The 27,816-nt window shown below is 29.2% G+C and overlaps 4 protein-coding genes across 5 annotated transcripts; 1 reads left to right on the top strand and 3 right to left on the bottom strand.

Moving 5' to 3' along the window:
* Nucleotides 1-14,427: 14,427 nt before the first annotated feature.
* Nucleotides 14,428-14,881, bottom strand: LOC124913411. The gene is made up of 2 exons (XM_047453994.1): nucleotides 14,832-14,881; nucleotides 14,428-14,713 (listed from the first exon to the last, which is right to left on the bottom strand). The coding sequence occupies exons 1-2, from the start codon at nucleotides 14,879-14,881 to the stop codon at nucleotides 14,428-14,430; spliced, it is 336 nt and encodes a 111-aa protein (XP_047309950.1).
* Nucleotides 14,882-17,770: 2,889 nt separating this feature from the next.
* Nucleotides 17,771-19,570, top strand: LOC124918665 (U2 small nuclear ribonucleoprotein A'-like). Its single transcript, XM_047458702.1, has 8 exons — nucleotides 17,771-17,904; nucleotides 17,980-18,020; nucleotides 18,107-18,236; nucleotides 18,314-18,519; nucleotides 18,770-18,937; nucleotides 19,097-19,147; nucleotides 19,231-19,353; nucleotides 19,441-19,570. Exons 1-8 carry the CDS (start codon nucleotides 17,823-17,825, stop codon nucleotides 19,444-19,446), a joined length of 807 nt encoding a protein of 268 aa, XP_047314658.1. The 5' UTR covers nucleotides 17,771-17,822; the 3' UTR covers nucleotides 19,447-19,570.
* Nucleotides 19,571-20,800: 1,230 nt separating this feature from the next.
* Nucleotides 20,801-21,244, bottom strand: LOC124920459 (chaperone protein ClpD, chloroplastic-like). The gene has a single exon (XM_047460951.1). The coding sequence runs from the start codon at nucleotides 21,215-21,217 to the stop codon at nucleotides 20,906-20,908; it is 312 nt and encodes a 103-aa protein (XP_047316907.1). The 5' UTR covers nucleotides 21,218-21,244; the 3' UTR covers nucleotides 20,801-20,905.
* Nucleotides 21,245-21,273: 29 nt separating this feature from the next.
* Nucleotides 21,274-25,043, bottom strand: LOC124920457 (chaperone protein ClpD, chloroplastic). 2 transcript variants are annotated; one of them, XM_047460949.1, is made up of 11 exons: nucleotides 23,958-25,043; nucleotides 23,729-23,886; nucleotides 23,414-23,643; nucleotides 23,241-23,349; nucleotides 23,029-23,159; nucleotides 22,841-22,942; nucleotides 22,486-22,767; nucleotides 22,315-22,400; nucleotides 21,942-22,236; nucleotides 21,618-21,851; nucleotides 21,274-21,543 (listed from the first exon to the last, which is right to left on the bottom strand). In XM_047460949.1, exons 1-11 carry the CDS (start codon nucleotides 24,623-24,625, stop codon nucleotides 21,289-21,291), a joined length of 2,550 nt encoding a protein of 849 aa, XP_047316905.1. In that variant the 5' UTR covers nucleotides 24,626-25,043; the 3' UTR covers nucleotides 21,274-21,288. The 2 variants fall into 2 exon arrangements, with proteins under 2 accessions (XP_047316905.1, XP_047316906.1); XM_047460950.1 differs by having other exon boundaries at nucleotides 22,315-22,397.
* Nucleotides 25,044-27,816: the final 2,773 nt, after the last annotated feature.

Genomic DNA, 27,816 nt, shown 5'->3' with positions numbered 1-27,816 from the left:
ATATTCTATAATATATAATTAAAATTTTTAATTTAATTCTTGATTCTAAAAAAAAAAAAAATTGAATTAAGACACTCAAATAACCCAGAAAATTGAACCAATGAATATTTATAATATCGGTTGTAGTTGTATAATACTAATTAATGATTGTTTAAATAATCTATTAATTAAAACAAATATATTCAGATTAAAAAAAACAAATAAACTCTAAGTATTTATTTATAAAAACTCTTGGGATTTCACATTAATGGCTAAAACTTGATTATAAGTGTACTGTGAGTCGATTTGTTATCCGATAATAATTAAAAATATTATGATTCTCATCATTATTCAATCATTTATATTTGTTGTGTTTTAAAAAAATTATAAATGATTTTTTTTTCATAGCATTTGGATTATTTAAATGATTAAAATCAGTGTGTTATATGTGTAATTGTTTTAGTATATTTTTATTATTTGTTATTGTTTATCTAATTTATTTAGTTAAATTCTAAGTATGTTTAATTTTATTCATTGTTTAAAAGCTTAAAACTAATGTAACAATGCCTACATCTTCCCGTTTATAAGAATCAAACTAGTTCTATTTTTTTTTTAAATAACCATACTAATAAATTAATTTTTAATGAACTTGTGTGTTGTACTTAATGCTGAATCTTCTTAAAAAAATATAAGTCATAAAATTTAAGAGGCATAACTTAATATAAGTAAAAAAAATCCAAAAAGTTTCTATTATAAATTTTTAAAATAAATTGAATATTTTTTTTGGGATAACCCCTACATAAATCTCCAATCACGTGAACAAAAAAAAACATATATACATTTTTTATAAAATAAATATTATAATTTAATCAATTAAAAATCTTTTTATCCAATAATTTATTTATTTAAATTAATCCAGTCTATACTTTATTTATAAAATATAATATTTTTATATGCTAAAAAAGTTATTTTAACTTTATTTTTTTTATAATATAAACAATTAATATATTTAAATTTTATTTTATCATAAAAGAATAAATAAATAGTTTAATGCATAAACATTTAAATCATGAGAAAATAAAAGTTCAGTCTTTAAATTATAATATCCTTATATAAAACATAAACATATATTCAATAAATTGACACAAACTAATTTCTCATTTATTCTTTTTAATTAAAAAAAAATAACTAATTTTTCACCAAACAATATGAATTTTTATCAAATTTTGTATAAAAAAACCCTAAGGTCTTGTTCTCTTTGGATTTTAAAAAAATTTAACCCAAATCAATTTTCTAATCAATCACTTCTCATCAATCACCTCACTTGTTTCATTAACCAAAATACTAAATATCTTCTAATTTAAATTATTATTTTATATTTTATTTATATATATCAATACTTTTTAAATTTTTTACCAAAAATAATCATTATTTCCTCAAAATCATCGCCTATCATTTAATCATTTAATTTTTATCTTCTTCATTTTTTTTTAAAACTCATAACTGAACCCAGACAATGACATAATAATGTTTGGTCCATTAATACCTAATCAACTCAAAACAATATAATACTATATAGATCTAAGTAAGCAAAAAGAAGAATTTAAACATTTATGAATTTAATTAGGCATACACATCCCCCTTGATGAGTAGTCCAAGCTTCTCCACATCTATGCAGAATTGAAACCCACACATGCAATATCAACATCATCATCCGAACAAAGATTATGAAAATGAAAACATTGAATCATGAATCAAAATGAAATCCATGAAAGAAACCTGCAAGTGATGTGTATACACCCTTCCTTTTTTTCCACAAATTAAGAATCGACAATTTGCGCAACGTTTCCAACCCCTTTTAGTTGCAATCAGTTTGCACATAAGATCATCCCAGCCATTTTCTCTATTCAGTCTCTGAAATTGCTCACAATCAATATCCACATGAAAAGGAACTCTACAATCTATGACAAATTGGGAATTCGACTTGACTAATTCTCTCATCTTCTTCATCCTTATCATAAACCAACATAGCCGAACAATCGCTGAATGGACAATAGTACTTTTGAGATTCTGATATCATTGAATTGCATAAAGCTTCCTCCCATATTTCGATTATTTCTGACGGAATCCATGTTCGACACGATTCGAGCTCGAGTTTTCCCTCACAGCCGTAGCCGGCGGGGAAGGATATGATTGTGATCAGTTGGCGGACCCAGAAATATTTTCTCGGGGGCCAAATACATAGTAACGTAGCATTTTTTTGGCTATTAAATAAATGCATTTTTTAATTAAAATTTTACTAGATAATTACATAAAAATACTAACAAGCACAATTACTAAATTATTCTTGTCCATGAGTCGGTACAAAAGAAGACAAAATATCTTCATTACGTTGACTATACTAATCAATTAATTCAAGAAAATTAACTTTATTTGATGAGCTACTTGACTCATATGTCCTCGAAAAGGTAATTCTTGCCTCAATAGAAAGCGTGTTACATCAAACATTGTCGTTAAACGGGTGCGATAATTTATTTTTATATCACGACCATTTGTACGTAAAACGTTTCTCACGTTATGTCTTTGATCTTAAAATGATTCAAATTTAACTCTATCTTCATTATGACAACTATTTGAAGTTCTCATATGACGATTGAATCTTTCTAATGTCTTTTTCCAATTTTTGTACTCATCTCCTATAAATGTATCATCTACATTTTCTCTATTTAAAGGCTTGAAAAGATAACACCAAAAACAAAAAGATGCATCTTTTGATATGCTATATTCTAACCATGTATATTTGATCAGTAACATTAGACTCATTAGTAGGCTCATTAATTGATTGAGAAGACTCATGTTGGTCATGTGATGTAGAAGTATAAATTCGTTTATAGAACATCTCCATTATTCAATATCCTATATAAAATAAATATTTATAAATAAATATGTGTCACAACCTTAGGCCCCTAAATAAAATCTAACAAATACATTTATTTATTGAAATAATTTAAAACTAATTTAAAATTAAGAAATATAAAATAATATTTTACCCTTATATTTATATAAATTGTTATTTTACCTTTTATATTTATAAGTAATTTGTATTATTAATTATATTAAAATTAATAATATATATATATATATATAAATAAATTATAATATAAATGTAATTTTAAAATAAATAATAATATTATATGATTTTCATTATTTTATATATAATTCTTTATATTTTAACTTATATAAATAAATTTTATTTATATATTAACTAAAATTTATGTATTATTATAAATATTGTATCTTAGAAAATATTTTTTTGTATAAAATAAAATATTAATAATAATTACTTTAATAAAATTATATTTGAAATTAGAATAATATAATTATGAATTAGTTTTTTTTATTAATTTTTATAAAAGAAAGTGTTAGTTTATTATAAATATTAGAAAATAGTGTTCGTATAAAATAAAAATTTTATAAAAAGAAGTATGAGATTATTATAAAAGAAATGTGAGAGGTAGAGTTTGATCACCTAACCTCTATTATAGATTCAGCTCCAAAACCAACCGAACAAAGCCTTATTTGGTAAATATATATATAAAATATCTTTAAAGTTTTACCCTAGTTGGAGGAGGCCCCTTTAGGTCCGCCAATTTGTGACATTCTCTTGGATCTTAAAATTGATATGTTTGCTAATGCAAACAGAGCAGAAGGAATGAGAGCATGTTTTGATTCTGATCATCTCGATTTTCAGCTTTTCCTTCTAGACATATTTCGCAAAAGAAGACTGAGTTCGATGACTCGAACTCGGACTTCTTTGGAATATTAGATTTAGTGATGGAGAACATCAATACCCATTGCATCCTTTCAGCCAAAATTATCATCGGATAAGTGATTGCTTTTGTCAACTTCATCAAATTGGGAATCATTGTGAAATCACACATGAAAATGTTTGTTTTGGATTATATTCTCACAAGTACGATACAGTATATATATTATTGTGTTTGTTAAAATAAAACTAATGGCAATAATAATTAATTAAAATAGTGATAATAATGGGACCGAAATATTTGGACAAATGACTTGAAAATATGATTGGTAACCATCTCTTTTTAATTTCTTTATTTAATATTTTAATTAAAAAATAAAATTTAAGTAGTTATTTCTCTTTTTAGTTTTTTATAATAATATATAATTTAAATATATATATAATTTTTTTATACATATAATATTTTTATAATTTTTAAAAGTTATATATATATATATATAGATATATATATATATAGATATATTAATTTAATTATATGTATAATTAACACTAGTAAAAAAAGCTCAATAACGACGGTAAAAGTTGTCGGTATTTGCCCGGCGCCATAGAGGACTCTATAACGACCACTATCACCGTCGCAATAGAGGATTCTTTAATGACTACTCTTACCGTCGCCATAAAGGACTCTATAACGACCACTCTCACCGTCGCCATATAAGACTCTATAACGACCACTCTCACTGTTGCCATAGAAGACTCTATAACGACCACTCTTACTGTCGTTATAAAATGCTCTATGACGACAACTCTTACCGTCGCCATAGAATGTTCTATGGCGACCACTCTTACCCTTAACATTGAGTAACCTCTATTTATAATGTCATTTTTTATAAAATATTAAAACTAAATAAATTATATTCTTAAAACATAAACTAAACATTAAATATTAAAAAATATTTAATTTCAAAGTTTTAATAAACTATTTTCTAACTTACCATTAAACAGTAATTATGTCATAAATATTTCTTTACAACAAAAATAAATCGAAATTGTTTAACAGTTTTAACAAAATGAACAATTTTAGACAAAGAAAGTGAAAAACTTTCAAGAGAAAATTTATCGGTTCCACTTCCCAGTTCAAATGAATTCTCCTTAAAACACACCAACATGATCTACTTCGTCCACCTGAACAAAAAAAAAAAGTGAATTATGCACAAATCTTACACATCTATTGGATCATTCTATTTGCTCGATTCTGAACTACAAAGATCAACTATATGCCAAGCAATTTAAATTTGTGACGCAGAAAATAGTTAAAAGCCAAACAATTAAAATTCGCAACTTGTAGCTAACAACAACATAGATTAGAATGTTAACAACTATAAAATAATATAATGATAGTAGTAACTTTCTAGTGTGCAATTGCTCTTACTTTCCAGTTTATAGCTATAAAATATTGAGATTCCTGAAAATGAAAGATATATGGTATTACATTTGAACCTTTCAACCAAAAATGTGTTTGATAACACTGAAAACTTAGTGTTAATGAATTGTAAGTGTCGAATCTGTTACGGTTCTAAACAATAAATGTTGTCTAAACTCCAATTACTCGAAAAATACTAAAAGTCTATTTACTCTTTTAATTTGTCTTTTGGACGCTCTAAATTGAGTCCAGACTTAATTTATTTATAACATAAGAAATAAATAAGATGTTTTAGCTTAATTTGAACTAATTCTAAATAATTAGGTGATTTTAAACATTTTTTATCAAATGATCTTCATTAGAACGAATGGAGAAAGAACAAAGATTGTAATCATATATAGCAATCCTATTAAGAAAAGTAGGGTTAGGGAAAAATGTGTAATAAACATACTTTTCTCTTCATCTTTGTAAGCATGTCTTTCAATTCATGTTCATTGGGCACCAAGATTCACCGATTGCCTCTACAATAAGAAGGAAGAGTAGTAAAAGATGAAAGAAATAGTCAAAATGGAGAATGACTAATCAATACAGGAAAAACAAAAGTAAAATGCCAAATATAATTTTAATTGTTAGCACTCACCAAATAAGAAGGTCGCATTTAACAACCTACAATAATTGAAACTCATATGTTTAATTTGGATAATTGCTACTTGTAAAAATAACAAGATCCCTGAGTTAAATGAATCATAATTGGTTTTATTGCTATATTTGTAGAGAAGTAACAAGCTACAATTATTTTGAGTTTCCTAACTTATAAGTTCGGAGGAAGTTAAACTCTAGAACATGAATTCTAAGTTTCTGAAGGACGATTCAGCAAAGCTACAAGGTTGATAAATTATATTAGGAAACTAGTTATTGTATCAATAGATCTTCATGGCACTTCTCATTTACTCCATCCATTATTACTATCAAATGAATGTCCAAATTAGAAAAATATTAATACTGCATTTTGTGCACTAAAAATATGGAGTAAATTGAACTTACTAAGCTTTGCTTTAAGACCCCAATCACGGCATCTTTATTTGCATCTAGTCTCATAATGGGCCTCGACAATATAGGAAGGGCAGATTCAATCTGAAAACATCAATTTAGACATGTTAGTATTAAGTTTTTAGACCAACGTTTTTTTCTTGGAGAAGGCTAGCACAACATCACACCGATAAATTTGAAGGTCAAGACAGAAATTGAAGAAAGCTCTCACAGTAAAATATAATTACTTACTGGATGCTTGTTAAGGATTGACATAAGAGATAAATTATCTCTAACTGATCGCTCAATGAAGACATCACTTTCTGAAGCTTGCTTTAAATTTCCAGCAAATCTATTTAGACTGTCAAGCAAGTTCTTGGTAAGTGTACTTGACTTAGGCCTAGTATTAGTAAAACAAGACAAAAAAAACACTTTGTAGAATAGGAAATCATACCTTGTCCATCTACATGAATGCTTCCATCTTCAATTATGATAGAGTGTTAATTTAGGAACTTGTTCAACATCCAAAATCTAAAACAAAGAAAAGGGATGAAAAATCAGCAAAATAATTGAAGAATGAAAGAACATGTAACTGAATTGTATACTTTCACAAGATCAAAACTTCACTGACCTTACTTACCAAAAGATTGTCAAAACTCCAATCTATATAGCAACCTTCATCAACTCTTAATCATCCAAAAAAAAATTTGAAAATGAAAATGTTAGGATCTAGGTCGCCGCTGGTGGACCGGGGGTTGGACCGGTTAGCGGTTCTTACTCGTAGGGTGGTGGTTAATCCGGTTAGAGATTAACACCGGGGTTTCAATACTACACAACCTGTCACAAACCCTTGAACTAGGTTCAAGCGCGGAAGAGGTTTGCTTTCAGGTTGAAGCGGTACGCTTGTATGATAGGAACGGTCGGTTTCGGATGATGAAGATTTGGAGATGGTGGGTCGGTTTCGGTAATCTGGATATTCGGTATGGTTAGTATAGAGTCGGTTTGGAGCAGCGGTATGGTTAAGTTAGTCGGTTATGTAATGAAGCCAGCAGAAAGTAAATAACACAAAAGAGTTTATGGATGTTCGGAGATAAAACTCCTACGTCACCCCTTCCTCTCGAAACCGCGAGAAGGATATTCACTAAGGAATACAAGTACAAGCCGATCGAGACTTATTTTCTGCTCGATAACACTCTTACAATTTACACCGAAATTGTAGAACACACTTTAAATTTCAACACTTAGGCTTTCTAGAATAGCACACTGTTATCACTTGTAGTAAATGCTCTTAGCTTTCGTTATCTCAATGTATGTCCCTTGATGTCCCTCTGTGTCCCACATTTACTCTTCTGCAATTGCCTCCTTTTATAGGTGAAATATGCCAACGGTCATATTTCACTGCATTGAATCTGATTGGCTGATCAGCGGTGCAGTGATTCAGTGTCTCAGAGGTTCAGACCTGCGGTCGTCTCAGACCTGCCGGTCTGTTCTTCCGGTTTGTAAGACAGACCTGCTGGGTTTGTCTTTTACTCAATGTAGGCACTGTCTGTTTGGACAGTTGTCTGTACTTTGAAGATTTCCTTTCTGGCTTATCCCGAAGTAGAAGGATCCGGTAGTACTGTTTTTCTGCAGCCTACAGTCTTTCCTCAGACTTGCATGGATATGGAAGTATTCAGTCTGTTCCTTTGGTATCATTCTCAACAGATACCCAAAATATCTTCTTGTACTGGTCGGTCATTTGACTTGGCCGAATGTGTTTTGGTAGTGATGTAACCGGACTTCTTCCGGTTATTCTTGTCTTGTGGATGATCGGCTGTTTGATGGTTCCGGTTTTGAGCTTTGGCCGATCCTTCCTTTGTGCGGTCACGTTCCGAATACTCTTGATCGGTTTGATAGCTTGACCGGTTAGGTTTCTTCAGTCAGTTCTTTTGTTCATCCGGTCCGGTTCCTTGTTCCTGCATGGAAGGTTGTTTAAGTTAGGTTTATTTGAACCGGTCTGAATTTATCTGACAGAAAATATCATAACTAAACAATGAAAATATATATTAAATTATATACATATCTTAAACAAGCAATAAGAAGAGCATTAATGACCCAAATAACTTGAAAAAATAAATTTGTGATAAAAACAGATAGCTATAATGCCTCTCTAATCCAATTAACAGGACAAAACTTATTATTAAATGATGAAGCACCTATTTAACCTTGCCAATTATATTTACTAAATAAGAAACAAATTGATAAATAAAATTCCAGATCACATCTTTCTTATCATATTCATTAATGTACTACTTACATTTTATACACATTTTTAACTAATTCTAATTTTTAACACAAGTTTTAACCTCATTCGGAAGATATTCTATTGAGGATCCATCTTTACCTTATTTACTACAACAATACATGTTACATATGCCGAATAGCTAGGTATTAATGTTCCGGAATAGGAAATCTGGATTATTAGAGTTCTCTCTATATATATATATGATAATTTATAGGGGAAGTTTGGAATGTGAAGACCCCCTTCAAATATTAAAGCACTTTGCATTCACAATTATTTTATTTTATAAAATTCACCTTCTTAGAAAAATATTAGGCCTTTAACTCTAATACGGAGATTCTGGTTTTAAAAGACAGACAGTAAAAAAGTGAATATTAAAATAAAATTGACCCATCTTACCCCATAAATGTTGAATTCCCAATCAATCACAGCAACATTAGTCTCTGAATCGCTTGTGGATTTGGTTTCTTTAACAACAAGCTAAGATTAAGATAACTTCATTTCAGTAGTTCAATGGATGTTTGAAAAAAAAAGTATTCTATAATAAACACATCAAATGCCTCAAAGAGAAGAGAAGAGATAAAACATACTGTTGGCCCTGTATCACGAAGTCAAGAATCATTCAAGCTCATTTCAATCAACCTTACATTTTGCCATGAATAAGGATACGAAAATAAATCAAGAATTGGATATGCAAATGCAAATCCATTTTCTCCTTCAACTAGAACCCTTTCCGGTCCTACCCACCTTTCAAACAAATTTTCCCAAACTACCCATCTTTTCATTCCCATTCCCAAACTACCCACATCCTCTCTCTACAATATTAATTAACTCATTAATTAACTCACTCTCTATCTTAACCCACTAATTAACTCTCTCTCTCTCTAAACCCATTAATTAACTCCTCTCTCTCTTTCAACTATTAATTAATATCTCACTTTTAAACTATTAATTAATTCAATTAAAATATATTATATAAATATTAAAATAAAATAACACATATGTTTTATTTTTATTTAAATCTATAAATATAATATATATAGTTCAAATTAAATACACTAAATTAAATAATTTAAATAGCTATTATAAATTAAAATAAAATAGAATACATTACATAAACGGAAATTTGAAATAAAATATATTACATAAACATTAAAATAAAATACATTACATCACAATAAAATACATAACATAAACATTACAATAAAATAAAATACATAATAAATATTAATCACAGTTCAATATACAATAGAATGCATATTTTATCTTTATAATTCAATTTTATGATATCTACTCCATTTTCCACAAGAGCAAAAACTTCTATATAAATCCACATTATGTTTGTTACCACCCTTCCAATATCCATTTATGGTTCTGTATTTTGCAGTAACGATTTCGAACACTTCTCTTTGTTCATTGTATGGAATAACCTTGTGTGATGATGTTTTTTTCTCAACAGTTTCAAATAATTCTCTTGACCTTTGACAATAAGTTTGACCATTTTGAAGGTCATTAAACGTCGCAGTTTCAAATAAAAAAAAATTGAATTATAAAGATAAAATATGCATTTTATTGTATATTGAACGTGATTAATATTTATTATTTATAAAATATGCATTTTATTGTATATTGAACGTGATTAATATTTATTATGTATTTTATTTTATTGTAATGTTTATGTTATGTATTTTATTGTGATATAATGTATTTTATTTTAATGTTTATGTAATATATTTTATTTCAAGTTCCCGTTTATGTAAGTAATGTATTCTATTTTATTTTAATTTATAATAGCTATTTAAATTATTTAATTTAGTGTATTTAATTTGAACTATATATATTATATTTATAGATTTAAATAAAAATAAAATATATGTGTTATTTTATTTTAATATTTATATAATATATTTTAATTGAATTAATTAATAGTTTAAAAGTGAGGATATTAATTAATAGTTGAAAGAGAGATGAGTTAATTAATGGGTTGAGAGAGAGAGAGTTAATTAGTGGTTAAGATAGAGAGTGAGTTAATTAATGGGTTGATTAATGATTTAGAGAGAGAAAGGTGGGTAGTTTGGGAATGTAATGAAAAGGTGGGTAGTTTGGGAAAAATTGTTTGAAAGGTGGGTAGGACAGGAAATGGTTCATTCAACTAACCTGTGCAACACTAGCACAGACAGTCACTAGCTCAAACTTTGATATGGCCGATGCAACTTCCACAAATGCACATTGACCATTGATTGCATTGTCTCTCCAGTTATTCAGACGTCCTGTAAAATAAAAATAACTTCATAAATTCAAATGATATTTTTGTATTGTCCTACCCGTTTATACATCAATCATGTTTGGACTTTAGCTTCTCCCATTTAACCAAACTACAAAGTGCAAATCTGATTTAGGCGAATAAAATAGAAATACATATAGATTGTTAGAGTGTGTGTGGATTGAACTCACAGGCCAACCGATCCAACAATGAGAATGAGGTTCCCATTCTGCAGGCATGCCGTATCAATGAAGAACCGGTGTCCCTTTCAAATCGATCAATTACAGTCTTCAATGAAGATTACAGTCTCTTTTTTCAGACAATAGATTGAACAGAGATATACAAGCTTGGACGTGAATACAGAATCTTGCAGCTGCGTAGTTAACAGTTGTTTCTGCATAAATCAATAATTTTGGTAGACCATAGCTCGAGAAGGAGGGTATCGGAATGGAGACTAAGATCACTTTACCCTAATTTCCTCGCGCAACGCAGTCAATCTCACTCTCAAATTTTATGTAAGTTTCACGTTTATTTTGTACTTATATATTTTACACAGTCAAATATAAATAAAAATTTATATTAATATATATTAAAAGCGGATAATTAATGTTGCCCCAAATTGATAGGAAACTGTTAAAAATATATTATATATATATATAATATTATATGATTTGGGTGGAATATAATAAAAAATTGTTTTCTTAAATCAATTTTTTTCTAAAATTAACATTAATTATTAACATAGTTAATTTCCATTAAAAATAAAACCAAACCAAATCAAACAAGCTAATTATACTTGTTAATTTATTTACCAATAAATCTCATTTAGTTATATTTTTTAAGAATAAATCTAGTTTATAAATATTTTTTATGAACAAAAATAATGTAAATAAGATACAAATAAGATATTGAGTTAAAAAATATGTATTAAAAATTTAATAAATAATTTTAAATTTTATGATAATACAGCAAATTGATATAGAGTATATTAATTTGAAAATATATGATATATGTAATTATATTACCTTTTATTTAAAACTAAGGAAGTATAACGAGTGCTTAATATTATCGCTATAGTGGTTACAATACCGAGAGCCTTTTAAGTGGCCGTGATTAAGCCGCAAATACTAAGAGTTTTTTAAGTGGTCGTTATTAAACCCCAAATACCTACCACTATTGCTTTGGTCGGCAATGGTGTGCTATATACTGACGATTTTTATTCCCGTCGGCATTTGTCGTCGTTAATGAAGCTTTTTTTTACTAGTGTAATAATAGAAATTTTAATATACATTTACTTTTTTCAAGAAAAAATATTAAAAATTTATGTAAAAGAATAAAATTATTATTATTTAATTAAAATAATTTAATAATAAAAAATAATAAAAAATAAAAGACAAAAAGTTTAGGTTAATCAATATTTTCAAGGAGACTTGTTCTATACAAATATTTAGCTACTTTTTCTATACAAATATCTAGGTGGAATATATGTTAGACTAATTTTGAAGGTATTTACTTTGTCTCTTAAAATTTAATATATTTTTTTTTCAACTAAATTTGATGTTCATTTAATTATAGAAATATAGTTTTTGAAAATCAAATGAAAATATAATTATACAAAAAATATTTAAAAAATTCAAAAAAAATTATACTAGAATTGAGCCGTGCAATTCTTTCAACCCCATTTCTCTCTCACATAGATGATCTTTTTGTTAACAAAGAATCATTAAAAGACTGTGTGTTTATCCTTTCCCAAAATACTATTTTATCGTATTATTTTTCACTCATAACAATCTATCAAGTTTAGTACAATTAGGTTGTCCCGTTGAACCTAGTTCTTGGAATCTTTAGTCATCATAGGTTGAGTTCCATTCATACTAACTTATTATATACTTAAGTCTCATTCCTTGTGAGGATTTTAACACAAACTCTTTTATTTAACCTTAATATTATCTTTTGATTTTACGTAATTAATTGAGATAATTTCAGTAGAGAGTAATTGCTTAATGATATTATGTCTACGGCGTATATGTCTAGATTTACCATTATACATATGACTCTTAGTTCGTCTGATTGCAGATTGACTACACAATGAATAGAAATTGTTGGTACGGGCTTAGACCACATTGAAATATTTTTTTAAATAAATGTAGACATTCAACTCCTTCACCACACTTGTCAATAGTTATAAATTCAGATTTCATCGTGGATTTAGCAATAATAGTTTGTTTAGAAGATTTCTAAGATATGGTTACACATCCAAGTACTTGTTGACTTAGAGTCTTTCATATCTAAAATCTAATTAGCATTAGTGTATCCTTTGATAACAACATGATGTCTCGTCTGGTATAGACCATAATTACGAGTATTTCTCAAATACCTATGTCAATGTTTATTACTCAAATTACTCGTATATCTACTTAGTTTGTTTACTGCATAGACTATTGATGGTGTTACACAACCGATTAAGTACATTAAACTCTCTATTATTCGAGAATATTCTAATTGAGAAACACTCCTTCCACTATTTTTAGATAGATGTCGACTCGTATCTATCAGAGTCTTAACCAATGTAGAATCATCCTTGTTAAAAATTTTAAGGATCTTATCCATATAATTCGATTGACTTAGAATTATCGCTTTCGATGTTCTAATCACCAAATTATTTAATAAAAATTGAACTTTTAATAGTTCATACGTTTTTATGGGCTAGTTATACTAGTTCTACAAAGAATGCGTTTAAATAAGTTCTTTCCTTTATTTTATTAGTTAAAAATGTACTTAATTAAATTAGTTAAAATTTGGTATTGTTGTTATATTATTAAAAAATATTTTAAATTAAAAATGAAATGTCTAACCCACCAAGTAATTGTAAAAGACAGTTTAAAAGATCAAAATGTCACATTCTAAATTGAAGCGAAGTCTCATGTCTATAAGGTGTCATCCTAGTTCTTCTTAATTTTATAATATATATATATATATATATATATATATATTATAGCTCATTCTTATTAATAACATTATAATTTAAATGAGGAGTGATAGAGAGAGGAAATTTGGTGAGGGAATGACATAACATCACCTTCATTGGTTGGAAAATGTAAAAGTAGATATTATTTAATTTTTTCAGCGAATAAGATTATGCCAAGTCATTCCCTCACCTAATCATTTCTCAATTTAAATTAATGTTATAACAACGTATATAAAAAAAAAAAAGAGTATTATGAAAATTTTATAAGAGAAAGAAGGATATTATAAATATTGAATGGAAATATCCAGATACATTCATATATTTAATTTATAAACATTAATATTATAATGATATTAAGTTAACAAAGACATCAAAAAGTGTTTAAATATATATTAAATAATTATTTTTATTGTTGAATTTTGCCATTTATAATAATAATTGTAAAAATAGATTAAAAGCTAATTATTAAGTTGTAAAAATATGTTGCAATTTATTTGATTTTAATATTATTTACAAAACATGTTTTTGGTAGTGGATTGAATTATTGATCAAACATTTGTTGAGGTATTTCCTTATCGATCTGGTAATTAATTTTATAAAAAGTAATTTGTGATAGACTTTTATTCCAATTTATTAATTATTTGAAATTAAGAGATGAAATAACATTAATAAATCAAAGATATATATTAATTAATGATGCATATGCATGCAGAGATGGTCAAATGAAATCCTCATGGTTGGAAAACCAATTGATTCTGACATCATCTTTTCCGGCAGCTGACAGAGGAACATCTGCAATGACCTTCTCTTGACCTTTTGGATAGAAAATTCCCGTCCGGTGATCGGGAACCCACTCTGGATTCCCGTCGACGACGACGTTTTGATGATCTCCGGCGCCAACGGCGAAACCCTTTCCTTTCATTTCCAGTTCCTCTCCTCCATTCATTTTCACTGTTTCACCGGGATTCCCTTTCTTATGGTACGCTGCCTTTCTCATAATTGGCCTTCAAATGATCAAGAATTAAAGTACATATATATATATAAGTAATTTTAATTAATTATTGTACAACATTTAAAGAAAATCCAATTAAGGAAGAACATGAGTTCTAGATAACTGCTTACTTTATGTAGATGTTCATGCTCTGTGTTCCTCTCCCAACAGTAGTTGCCATTGTTATTGTTTTTGATGATATGTTCTTAAGGGTCTATTAGACATGGTTGAATTTATACAATAAGAAATGAAAATGAATTGGGATTCCCAAGAAAATTGGCTAAGATTGTCCGGATCCACCTTCTATACTTTATTAATATTGTTGTTATCCATCAAATTCAATCCATTCTTAGGTGGTGGTTGTCATAGTTGAATATATATATATATATATATATATATAAAATGTAATTTTTATCTTCTCTATATTTGAGTTGTGAATTAATTAAAAATAAATCATTTACAAATATATTAATTTTATACATTATTAAATAAAATAGAAGATAATATAATTCAACGAAAAAATCAACAAAAAAATAAGTTCACGAATCAACGTGGCATGTTATTTGGGTAGAAGAGAGAATTTTTTTAAAATAACTCAAAACGCTCATTTCGGGTCTCAAAAGCGCTCATTTCAGGTCCCGAAACGCACATGAGTTGGAGGGAGAAATTTAAAAATGTTCCGAAATTGTCATTTCGGTACAATTTTTTTTTCTTTTTTTGTCCCGAAATAAGCGTTTCGGGACTCGATAGGAGTGTTTTTGGGACGTGTGGATAACCTGGCAGGCCACGTCGGATTCTTATACTTGCTCTCGTTGATTTTTTCGTTGAGTTTATAATAATAATAATAATAATAATATTATTATGTATGGGTTGAAACTTTTAAAAATAAAATAATATTATTTATAACAATTATTTACAATGAGACAAGCAAACAAACAAAATGTAAATAAATTCAAATGACATAATATAAGCTTATCCATTCTGCCTCCAAATATGGTATGGACCAGAATTGTGCATTACCTCCCTTTCAATTTTATTATATTTTGTATTATTTGGATATTATAAATGAAAAATGTTCAACAAAATTAAACATGTTGCTCTAAAATTGAAAAATATAATTTATGAAACCATAAATTAGTTAGCACGAAATTCTTTAAAAAGTACTATTAACTCTTCAAATTCAACTTACTTTACAAAAAATTTAAAACCAATATAAAAAATGGTATTTGTGTAAAGAAAAATTGATAAAATAAACTTAAATTTGATAAGAATGAAAACAATATTGAATTTACATTTTGCTAAAATAATCTCATTATTTACAACACAGCAGGCGGAACTATGGATGATAACGACGGGTAGGCTCTACCTGTCGGGTAGTGAAGTACCTATATCCGAACTCGATTTTCATTTTACTATTCAACCTCGACTTCAAATTCGGCGGGTATCTCTATTTGTATCTTATTCCTGACGGCGAATACCCCTATTACCTAACTATAAGATGACTTTATATTTATTATTTTTTAAATATTAAAAACATAAATGAAAATATTACTTATTTGAATGGTATAGTTATGTTGTAAAAGTTAAAAATATAACAATTTTGATGTTATTACATATTAAAATTCAAAAAAAAAACTAGAGATGGTGAGAAAGTTAAAAAATTGTTAAACTTGAAAAAAAAATAGAGAGTGAGTAGGGAGATTAAATATTTTGTTATTAAAAATATTATGGGGAAAGAGAAATTAATACAACGTTGAATAGAGTATGGGTATAAGTAGGGATGATAATTTGAAATCGCTCCGCGAAAATCGAACTGAATTGCCCCGTTTGGGACGGTTTTTCCCAAAAACCGAACGGGAATGGGGAATGGGGCGGGGATATTGGTATTTGTGTCCATCGACTCGCGCCGATTTCACACTGATTCTACCCCGAACACTAAAAAAACATAATTAAATATATTAAATCACCAATATATTTATTTATTCACTATATTTTATAAGAGTAGTAAAGTTATTTCTTTATAATAATATAAAATTTTAATATATTACTATATATATTATATTAAAAAAATTGTTTATATAATTTTATTGTATAATTTTTATTTTTATTTTTAAAAAATAATTATTAACGGTGTCCCGCGAAATTTTTTGAAACCGAAAAAATCGAACGGGACAGAGATTATTAAAAAAAATCCCGAAATTAAAACAGTGCGGGGATGGTAAATGCATTCCCCGCCTCAAACCGCCTCATTGCCATCCCTATATATAAGTAACCTAAATAATATATTTGTTGTAGATTTGTAATGATGAAATTTGAAATGTGATTTTAAACTTTAATAAATATATATATATATATATATATATATATATATATATATATATATATATATATATATATTAATATTAATATTTTGGATATCGAGTTTGAGTTTTGCACATTTTTCGACCACGAACTCGATCGGATAATCATTTTCATTTCTTATCCATGACCTCGACTCCAAACCCGATTTAAAATACTCGAATTCGACCATCGAGTACTCACAAGTATTGGACATACGAGTACTATTGTCATGCTTAGACGGATCTATATTAGGGCCCGATCCACCCAATTTTATTTGTTTATTTATTTTACCGTTGAAATGTTATATCATCCTTTAATTTATTTAATTTTTTCAATTTAATTCACTATTTTCCTCTATAACTCATATAAAATAAGACAATATTAACTTTATTCATTTGTTTTATTAATAATTTTAATCAAGATTTTTTTTAATCCCACCTGAATTTGAAGATTTGTCAATGAAAGTATAAATTTTTAAAAAGTGATTTTTTTTTTAATAAAATATTTAAAAAATATTAATATATAATAATATAAATAAAAAAATTTAATAAAAAAATATATTTTTTAAAATCATACTTACCAAGACATAAGTTTAGTTTCTTCTCACATTTAAAAAAAAAATGTTGAGAAGTTAAACATCATTTAATATAACTAAAATTTAATTAAAAATATATATTTATCACAAACAAAACAAACTTAATATTGTTATAATTAGTGATTCAATTGAACTAACTAGCAGTTTGAGGGGTTTTAGGGTTTTCAGAATCCACAAGAGGAAAACAATGGTGAGATTAACAGCGGATTTGATTTGGACAAGCCCTCACTTCTTCAACGCCGTACGCGAACGTGAATTGGATCTTCGAGGTTTAACCATTTTCATTACTCACTTTTTTTTTTTTTATCTTTCGTTTCTCATTCTCAGTCTCATTCATTCACCAGGCAACAAGATTCCCGTCTTAGAAAACGTCGGTGCGACGGAGGTGAGTTTAATCAGTTTCATTTCATTACCTTCTTCATCTACGATACCTCAAATCCTCAATCTTTCACATTTAATCGAGTATTGCAGGATCAGTTTGATACCATTGATTTGTCTGACAATGAAATTGTTAAGCTCGAAAACTTTCCCTGCATGAATCGACTCACTACTTTGTTGATTAACAATAACAGGATTACTCGTATCAACCCAAATATCGGAGGTTAGATTCATGGTTTGTTTGTTCATCTAGTTTTACAGATGATGCCTTGTTTTTTAACTTGACTCTTTTATTCGCAGAGTTTCTTCCTAAGTTGCATACTTTGGTACTTACCAGCAATAGACTAACAAACTTGGTTGAGATTGATCCCCTTGCATCACTTCCCAACCTTCAATTTCTTACTTTACTCGATAATAACATTACAAAGAAGCCAAACTATCGTCTCTACGTCATACACAAGTTGAAATCGCTACGAGTGCTGGATTTTAAGAAGGTCAAACTAAAGGTGAGTTCTTACTCTCACTGGTTGTTGATATGTAGGACGCATTTAAGTTGGGATAGTGACGAAAAGATAACTGTTATCCATTAAGGGTCGTTTTTTGTTGGCTAAACATCCTTTTTACTTTTTAGGCCTTTTGTATGAGAATTGATGTAATTGGAATTTATGGTTATCTGTTTAGATTCATCATTGTTGTTACTTGTTTTGATTCACTTAGTATTGCTGCCACTTATTATGATGCATTGTGCGATTATAGGAACGAATTCAGGCACAAAACCTGTTTGCATCAAAAGAAGCCGAAGAGGAGGCTAAAAAGGAATCTGTGAAGACATTTGTGCCCAAGGAAGCGGCAGTTGTTAGTAAAGAAGTGCAGCAAACACCTAAAAAAGTAGCACCCACACCAGAGCAAATCATAGCTATCAAGGTATGTATGTCTCTTTTTTTTATTTTTTCGTTTAGATATCCAGACTTATTTGCATCATTTTCGTTAGTATACCGCCTAGAAGATACGCAGTTTCCCTTGATTTGATCCTCCTATTGTGGTGTTCTAATTCTCACATGTTTATCCTCATTCATGCTGCAGGCTGCTATTGTGAATTCCCAGACTCTTGAGGAAGTAGCAAGGCTTGAAGAGGTGCGCACTCTCAAGTCTATAACGCATTCTTTTTACTTTTCCAAAGCTTGAGTTATTTTTTTATAATTTGGTGTTATGACCAGGCATTGAGGTCTGGACAACTTCCTTCGGATTTAATCATAAATGATGACGCAACAACTGAAAATGAAATGTCGACCGACGATGGAGAGACTCGGAAGAATGATGAATCCGCAAACATGGATCAGGTACCTTGAGAGACATAGGATCATAATCCTAAAATAAAAGAAAAAACCTTGCAAACTAACATCTTAGATTGTTTCCCTTCTTTGCAGGACTAGTGCTTTGAAATTGGTTTTACCATATGCTAGTAGTAGTGATAAGAACTCCTTTATTGGCCTTGTAAGTGGTTGAATGAATGATCTTCAACTAGATTTTCAAATGAAACATGTATGAATTGTGAGAGAAAATTTTCAGATGTATATCAGATGTTGAATCAATTATTTTGATGAATGAATGATCTTCAACTAGATTTTCAAATGAAACATGTATGAATTGTGAGAGAAAATTTTCAGATATATATCAGATGTTGAATCAATTATTTTGATGAATGAATGATCTTCAACTATATTTTCAAATGAAACATGTATGAATTGTGAGGATTTTCAGATGTATATCAGATGTTGAATCAATTATTTTGATGAAAAATTTCGCTTAAGGGGTGTGTTAGCAGGCACTCACCCGAAATACAATACTCACGAAGTGGAATAGTTATTCCATTTGTTATGCCATTTTTTAGTCGTCCCCTTGTTGGGCATTAAAGATAGGAGCTCATACTATACCATTTAAGAATTGAAAATTAAATGAAATTGTGTTTTTTTATTTCTCAATTTTATTATTTTATTTTGAAATTGTAATTATAAATATTTATTTTTATATATATTTTAAACAAACATATTTTATTATTTATCATATTAAACCGATATTTTAAAAAAAAAAATTAAAAAGTTAATATTTTAAACTGATATTTTTTTTTTTGAATTAAAGAAATTAACATATAAGTAATGATATATACAACACTCTTATACAACACATTCATAGAGCATTTATCTCATTTGGTCAAAATTAACATATGAGTAATGATATATAAAACACCCATGTACAACACATTCATACAGCACCTATCTCATTTGGTCAAAATTAACATATGAGTAATGATATATACAACACTCTTATACAACACATTCATACAGCACCTATCTCATTTGGTCAAAGAGAAAATATTTTTCGCTCTCATGTATTTTTTTTAAAATATATTTTCTCTTTTTGTCAAATGTATAAAGGTGCTGTATATATCATTACTTTTAACATATTTACGTTAGAACCGATATTTTTTCGTAATAAAAATAGACATTTAAAAAAGAGAAAATTTTATTAACATCTAAGCTATCTTAATATATTATATAACAAATTAATATTTTAATAATATATTCAAATTATTTTTTATTATATTTGTTTTTCGAACATTAGAATTGTAATTGAATTTAGAATTGTAATTGAATACGAGCTCATTTTTTTTTTCCCATATTTTATACATGGTGTATGTTAGCATAAATGGATACACATTAAATATCATATCACATGAAATGGAACAAATAAATATCAAATATATTGATTGATATGGTGTACAAACAATTAGAATAAAATCCAAAAACCTTTATTAATAATCTATCTATACATTTCAAAGTTACTTGAATATACATTAAAATGGCTATAGTGGATTGCACGCATCGTCATCTATTATAAGATGGATGTAGTGTCAGTCAAATACATATTTTTGTCGGATTGATCCATAACAATAGGGTTTCCGGTTTGATCCAAATCGAGAAATGCTGTATCACCTGGTTTGTACTTACCCGAAAGAATAGCTTCACTCAGGACATCCTCGATTATAAGGGTAACAGCCCTTCTAAGAGGTCGGGCACCATAACTCCTGTCGAAACCTTGTTCGCATATAAGCTTTATAACTGCCTCCGAAACCTCTAAACTGATTCCAATAGATGCTAGCCTTCCCTTCACTTCTTCCAACATTAGGTTCAATATCTCGATCATCTTTGACAAGAAATGTACAATACAAATTAGACACAAACCGTTTCTTGGGATTAATTTATAACAAGAGTTTATTAAGGCGATGGATGACAAACCTGATTTTGCTCTAATGGACGGAAGACAACAATTTCATCAATTCTGTTCAACAACTCTGGCCGGAAATAATTCTTTAGTTCTTCAATTAGTAGCGCTTTCATCCCACTATAAGAAGTCGACTCATCGTTCTCCAGCATGAAACCTATCGATTTATGTCTCCCTTTAGCAATGGCAGCAGAACCAACATTAGATGTCATCACCACAAGAGCGTTCTTAAACGAGACTCTTCTACCCTGTTGAATCCAACCTTACCTTTGTCAACAACATTGGGCTCATTTTATCATATCATTTAAAAAAACAAACAAACCTGAGAATCTGTAAGGTGACCGTCTTCGAATAATTGAAGGAGAATATTGAATATATCGGGATGTGCCTTCTCTATTTCGTCCAATAATACAACAGTGAACGGTTGTCTCCTAATAGCTTCTGTAAGCGTACCCCCTTCTCCATAACCGACATAACCAGGTGGCGATCCAATCAGCTTGCTCACTGTATGTCGCTCCATGTACTCACTCATGTCCAATCTTAACATTGCAGCTTCCTAGAAGATTTTTTTATGAACGATATGATTATCAATCACATAAATTTAGCCCGTTAGTTCATGCATTAATATCATTGATAAATATCATACCGAACCAAAATAGCTCGCGGCCAAAGCCTTTGTTAGTTCGGTTTTGCCAACTCCAGTGGGTCCACAAAACAACATGGCAGCGATAGGCCTATCTGGATCCTTGAGCCCAACTCGGGATCTCTTCACAGCTCGACAAATAGCATCAACCGCTTCTCCTTGACCAATAACCCGTTTCTTTAACTGCTCGTCTAGACCAACTAACATCTTCATTTCATCAAGAGTGAGCTGTTGAACTGGGATCCCAGACCAGAGTGAAGCAACTGCAGCTATCTCAGCAGGTCCAACAACAAGAGGTCTGAAATTTAAAATAATAATAAAAAGTAAGTTAATTTACAGGTCCCAGTTAACATAATTCGGAATCAGGATCTCTTACCCTTCATCCGATGGTGTGTAGGGCAAATATGAATCGGGAAGTTCAATTGCGCCATCGTTTTCGTTTAGTTTTCTAGAGATGGCCTGCTAGGAAAATAGAGTAAAGTTATCAGATAATATAGATTTTAGATTCAAATTGAAATTGAGAAGATGATGGCTCCTTAATCCTTACAATATCATGCAAGGTCTTGACAGAATTTATTTCTTGCCAGTAATCAGTAGGTGATTTGGAAAGTATATCAATCTGCTGTTCCTTTTTTCTCTTGTAGGCATCCATACGAACCTTACTTCCTGCCTCATCGATCAGATCAATAGCCTTGTCGGGAAGATGCCTATCAGGTATATACCTAGCCGATAGTTGCACAGCCGCATTTATAGCCTCCAGTGTGTATCTACATTTGTGATGAGACTCGTATTTTGTACGCACCCCTAACAGTATTCTAACTGCATCCTCCTATCAAAAGTGAAAACAAAAAGTGAGCCATAACATATATCAGGAAAAGGTAACTGCAATAATGTTACTATACCTCACTCGGCTCATTGATGTAAACAGGCTGAAATCTTCTTGCTAAAGCTTTGTCCTTTTCGAAATGAGATCTGTATTCATCCAATGTTGTCGAAGCAACGCACTGCCAATGGTCCAATATAGACAAATTTCTATAACGAAATAATGAACATCTAAAAAATAAAATTACATCAAAGTTAGGATTGTTACCTGTAATTCACCTCTTCCAAGAGATGGCTTAAGTAGATTTGAAATGTCAAGGCCAGATCCCTTGTTGCCTCGACCAACTGTACCCGAGCCAACTAGAGTGTGTACTTCATCGATGAAAAGAATTACGTTGCCTGCCATTAAAGCTTATTTAAGACAAGAACTAACAAAATGACCTGGGATCTTCAACCTTAACCAAAACAAAAGATAATCACCTGCTTTCTTGATGTCCTTAATTAATGTAGTAACTCGTGATTCCAACTCCCCTCTCTCCTTTGCACCGGCAATCAACAAACCGACGTCCAATGACATGATCCGTTTCCCCTGAGAAAACAATTGAAATAAGAAGTTGTTGGTTGGTTGGAGAAGAGACACAAAAAAGACAGACCTGCAGAAACACGGGGACATCTCCTTGAGAAATACTAATAGCTAGGCCTTCAGCAATTGCTGTTTTTCCAACCCCTGCAACTCCAAGGAGAATAGGATTGTTTTTTGTTCTTCTACAGAGTATTTGAATAATTCTTTGAACTTCGAGTTCCCGCCCAATGACAGGATCAATCATTCCATCACGAGCTCGAGCTGTAAGGTCCGCGCAAAACTCTGACAAACTACTTTTGTCTGAACCAGAATTAAAAAGAATGAATTTCCATATTTACGAAAAAACAAATTTGGAAGCAGACAATTTGAATCTTCATCAATTTACCGCGACTTTCAGATGACCTATCGATGATGATTTTCCCTGAAGACAACTTTTCGTCTTTTTTCTTTTGCGAAGAAGGTAGTTCTCTTCCATCTTTGACGAGCTCTCCTTGAAGTCTTGATATTGCTACAGCTGCTAAGTAATTCGTGTTTACGCCCAATCTGAAACAAACACCATTCATTGTCAGTATGTTAAATGATTTCCAACGATAAAGTAAGAGATTTGTTGTTACTTTTTGAGTACGCGGCCTGCATTGCCATCATCAACTGTGAAGAGGCCAATGGCAATATGCTCCGGAGCAATAAAATTATACCCCATAGTTCTCGAATATTCAACTGCAGCATCAAAAACTCGTTTCGTACTAACAGAAAACGGAACATCAGTTGCAGATGCAGTTTTAGCTACTTGATTCTGATCATCAACACCTTCCTCATGCCAAATACTACGAACTGCATCACGAGCCATGTCTATGTTTATTCCAGAACCAAGAAAACCATCAGGATCACGATTCTCAGCTATCAAACCCAATAGAAGATGTTGAGTAAACACCATATCCTTTCCCAAAACCCTAGCTTCCTTCTGAGAAAACATAACCGCCTTAATTGCTCTCTCGGTAAAACGCTCAAACACAGCCGACACGATTAACGAACGTCTCTTTCTATTAGATTTGAAAATCGCATCCACTGACCTTTTAGGTTGAATCGAGAAACCGAAATAGGAAGATGAACTAGATGAACTGCTGCTGCAACTAGCGATGAGTTTACGGCGGCCATGGAAGTCACGTGAGGTTCCGAATTTGGCTGAAACGGAGCGGTTTTTGGATCGGGAAAGTGAAGAAGGTAGGAAATCGATGAATGAGTGAACAGAAAGTGGAGACGAACAGGAGGAGGAAGCTTCCATAACAAATTGGGAATAGAAAATATACAGAAATGTAAAGAGATGACGATATGTATATATGTACGGTAGATTGAGATTACGTATAATGAAATGGAATTGAGTAGAAGAGAGAAAAAGGAAGGTATATATGAAAACACAGAGGAAGAAGAAGAAGGAGAAGTTTACACGGAAAGTCACCGTTGCTTGTGAAGACGAAATGGATTGCGTGGAATTGTCAAAACTGATTGAGAATGGTAAAAGCGGCTAAATATAAACAAGGAAAACGGGATTAAGACTAAATCTCTCTCTTCTCCAACTTTGACTCTGTAAATCTATCGTATGTACACAGATGGAGGTTGAACGATTGAACCTTCTCTCTGCACCGCCATGGCAAGCCGACGCCGTCGAGCCTTCTTCTATCCTCTTTCTCTTTTGACGGTTACTATTGATATTTTTTTGAAAGTTATTATTAAGGTTGGTAAGAAATAAAATAAAATTAAGAATCCTAAAAAAAATAGGAATAAAGAAACTTGAATATGATTTGTTTTGAAAAATAGACATTTTAGTTCAATGTTTAAAAATTACTTTTAAAAAATATATATATTTATTTCTGACCAAATTTTCCAATCAGTGCATCTCTTACCTGTGTCAAATTGAAAAATGATAATTCAATTATACATAACAAATTTCAGACATGAATGAAGAATTATGAAGTAACTCTTTTCTATTTTGAAATATAATTAAAAAAAAAATTGTTTATTGGGAGACATGAATTTGGATGACTTAAAATACGAGACTTGAGACTTGAGTCTCGTATCCTTATAATTTTTTTGGTGGACAATCTGGCTGTTTCACAATGGAATTATCATGACGATGTCAAAGATTAGATGTAAAATCGTGTAAAGATCTTTTTGCTCTTCTTAAAAAGTTTTGAGTCAATTCATTATTTTAATGTATTTATTTTGTACATGAAAATCATTATCTTTTCATGTTACGAAAGATATATCTAATATTAGGAAGACCTATAGCATCCTAAATTACATCTACAACACAATAAAGGAATACATTAACTATACAAATAAATTCATCAAATCAGAATAAGATTTGTACTAATTAAGATAGAACTTTTTGTGCTAATTGAAATAGATAGAGAAATATAATGAAAGTCGGAGGTGAGGAAGGTTGATTACGCCGATTATGAGAAGATAACTAGACTCCAAGGTTGATTACGCCGATTATGAGAAGATAACTAGACTCCAACCCGTGAAGATCGAAGTTGTTCAACTTGAGAGTGGAGTGACTTAGTCAGAGCGGTGGTGGTGATGACTGTCTACCTCTCGGTTTCTACCGTTTTCATTAGTGAGAGATGTGTTGATCTGGAAATATTTTCATCATTGTAAGAACTGAAAATTTTAAAATATTTTTTAAACACGGGATAAAGTGTTTATTTTCTCAAACTAATTTTAAAAAATGAAATATTAACTTAATAAGTAATTCTAAGAGTTAGAATAAAGGCAGGATCAAAGTTTTATTTTCACTTCATTTAGTATAGATATTCAGCTAAATTGTGTTAATTTTTTTTATTAATAATAAATATTTATTATCTTAAAGTTATGAATTGTAATTTTATCTTCTTAATTTTTTTTCAACTAAAATTATCTACCATAGCAAAATCATAAATCATTTATATTTGAAAAAGAGAAAAATAGTTTTTTTTTTAATTTGAAATTAATTTTAATTTAATTTAATTTTAAATTACATATAAGAAATTAGTTAATAAATAATAAAAAAAATAACATTTATAAAATTAAAACAAAAAATTATTGATTTAGATGTCAAATTCGTAAGAAAAGGAATAAAATTAAGAATTATAAAAATTATTATTATTATTTATAAATGTATATTAAATATTAACTTACTAGGTAATAATAAGGGTTACAATTATGGCAAGATCTAAGTTCTATTTTTCACTTAAAACTTCATTTATTGGAGATATTAAGTTAAATTGTGTTAACTCTTTAAAATAATAAAATTATTTGAGTGCATGTACATTCTTTTAGGGGGAAATTAGTTGTTTTAATAAGAAATTAATTTTAATTAAATTTAATTTAAAATTACATACAACAAATATTAATCAATAAATAATACAAAATTAATATTTATTAAATTAAAAGAATTGAAAAAAATCTAATAATCATATAATTTGTTGAGTATCACTCAAAAGACAAACACAATTAAATTCTTAAGTAATAGGTGTTGAAATAGAGCAATATATAAAATATTATGAGTTTAGCCGAGAGTTAGTAAACAATGTCGTCAAAAAATGTCCTACAAAATAATAATGAATCATCTACCTATATAACCGAAATAAAAAAAAAATCATAAAAATAATGAAAAAATACTTATAGGAGGGTCTCTATATAAAAAATCAGTTCTAATAATTTTTTAATAAAAAAAATAAAAAATAATTCTAGATACGATAATTTCATCAATTTTACTACTAAGAAGAGTACGGACACTGAAATTTTATTAAAATCACAAAAATACGATGCGAAAATTTCAATTTGACTAAACAATATATCGAACAAAACTAACACACTTAAATCTGAGTGATGCAAAGAAAAAAAAAAGACGACCATTGTATACTAGAATAATCATGAAAAAAAATTAAAATACAATTGAACTATTCAATTCCTTTGTAATTTTTTTTTTAGAGAAATATATAATTGAACAATTATTTTTGAAGGATTCAATCTCAATAACTTTACAATTTTAGTTTTACTAAAAACAATATAAAAACAGCAATTTGTACTTCTAAAAGTGATTAAATATGACCACTTGTGTTGTTGGCTTGTACTTGAAGAAGGGTTTCTACTTTTGTTTAATGTTGGAATTAAATTGGGAGGAATTAATTATTATAATTTAGCAAATAACAATATATAATAACAGGTGAGTCTATTTGGTAGTAAGTCATTTTAGGATTGTGATAAACCATTTCTCAAAATTAATTACATTTTATAATAATACTTCTAAAAAAACATATTCTATATAGTTCCCCTTTATTGAAACAAATGATTAGGGCTTTTAGAATTAAATAAGCAAGTTCAAATGACTATAATTTTTTAAGTCAATAATTAATTCTGTTTATATTCTCTATATTGTACACCTTTTCATTCCTCAAAACGGATTTGACCTTTCCATTCCCTAAAGGATGT

This window comes from Impatiens glandulifera, chromosome 1 (assembly GCF_907164915.1).
Source record: "Impatiens glandulifera chromosome 1, dImpGla2.1, whole genome shotgun sequence".
Taxonomy (NCBI): Eukaryota; Viridiplantae; Streptophyta; class Magnoliopsida; order Ericales; family Balsaminaceae; genus Impatiens; species Impatiens glandulifera.
The sequence above is the reverse complement of the archived record's forward strand: the minus strand, read 5'-3'. Positions and strand labels throughout refer to the sequence as shown.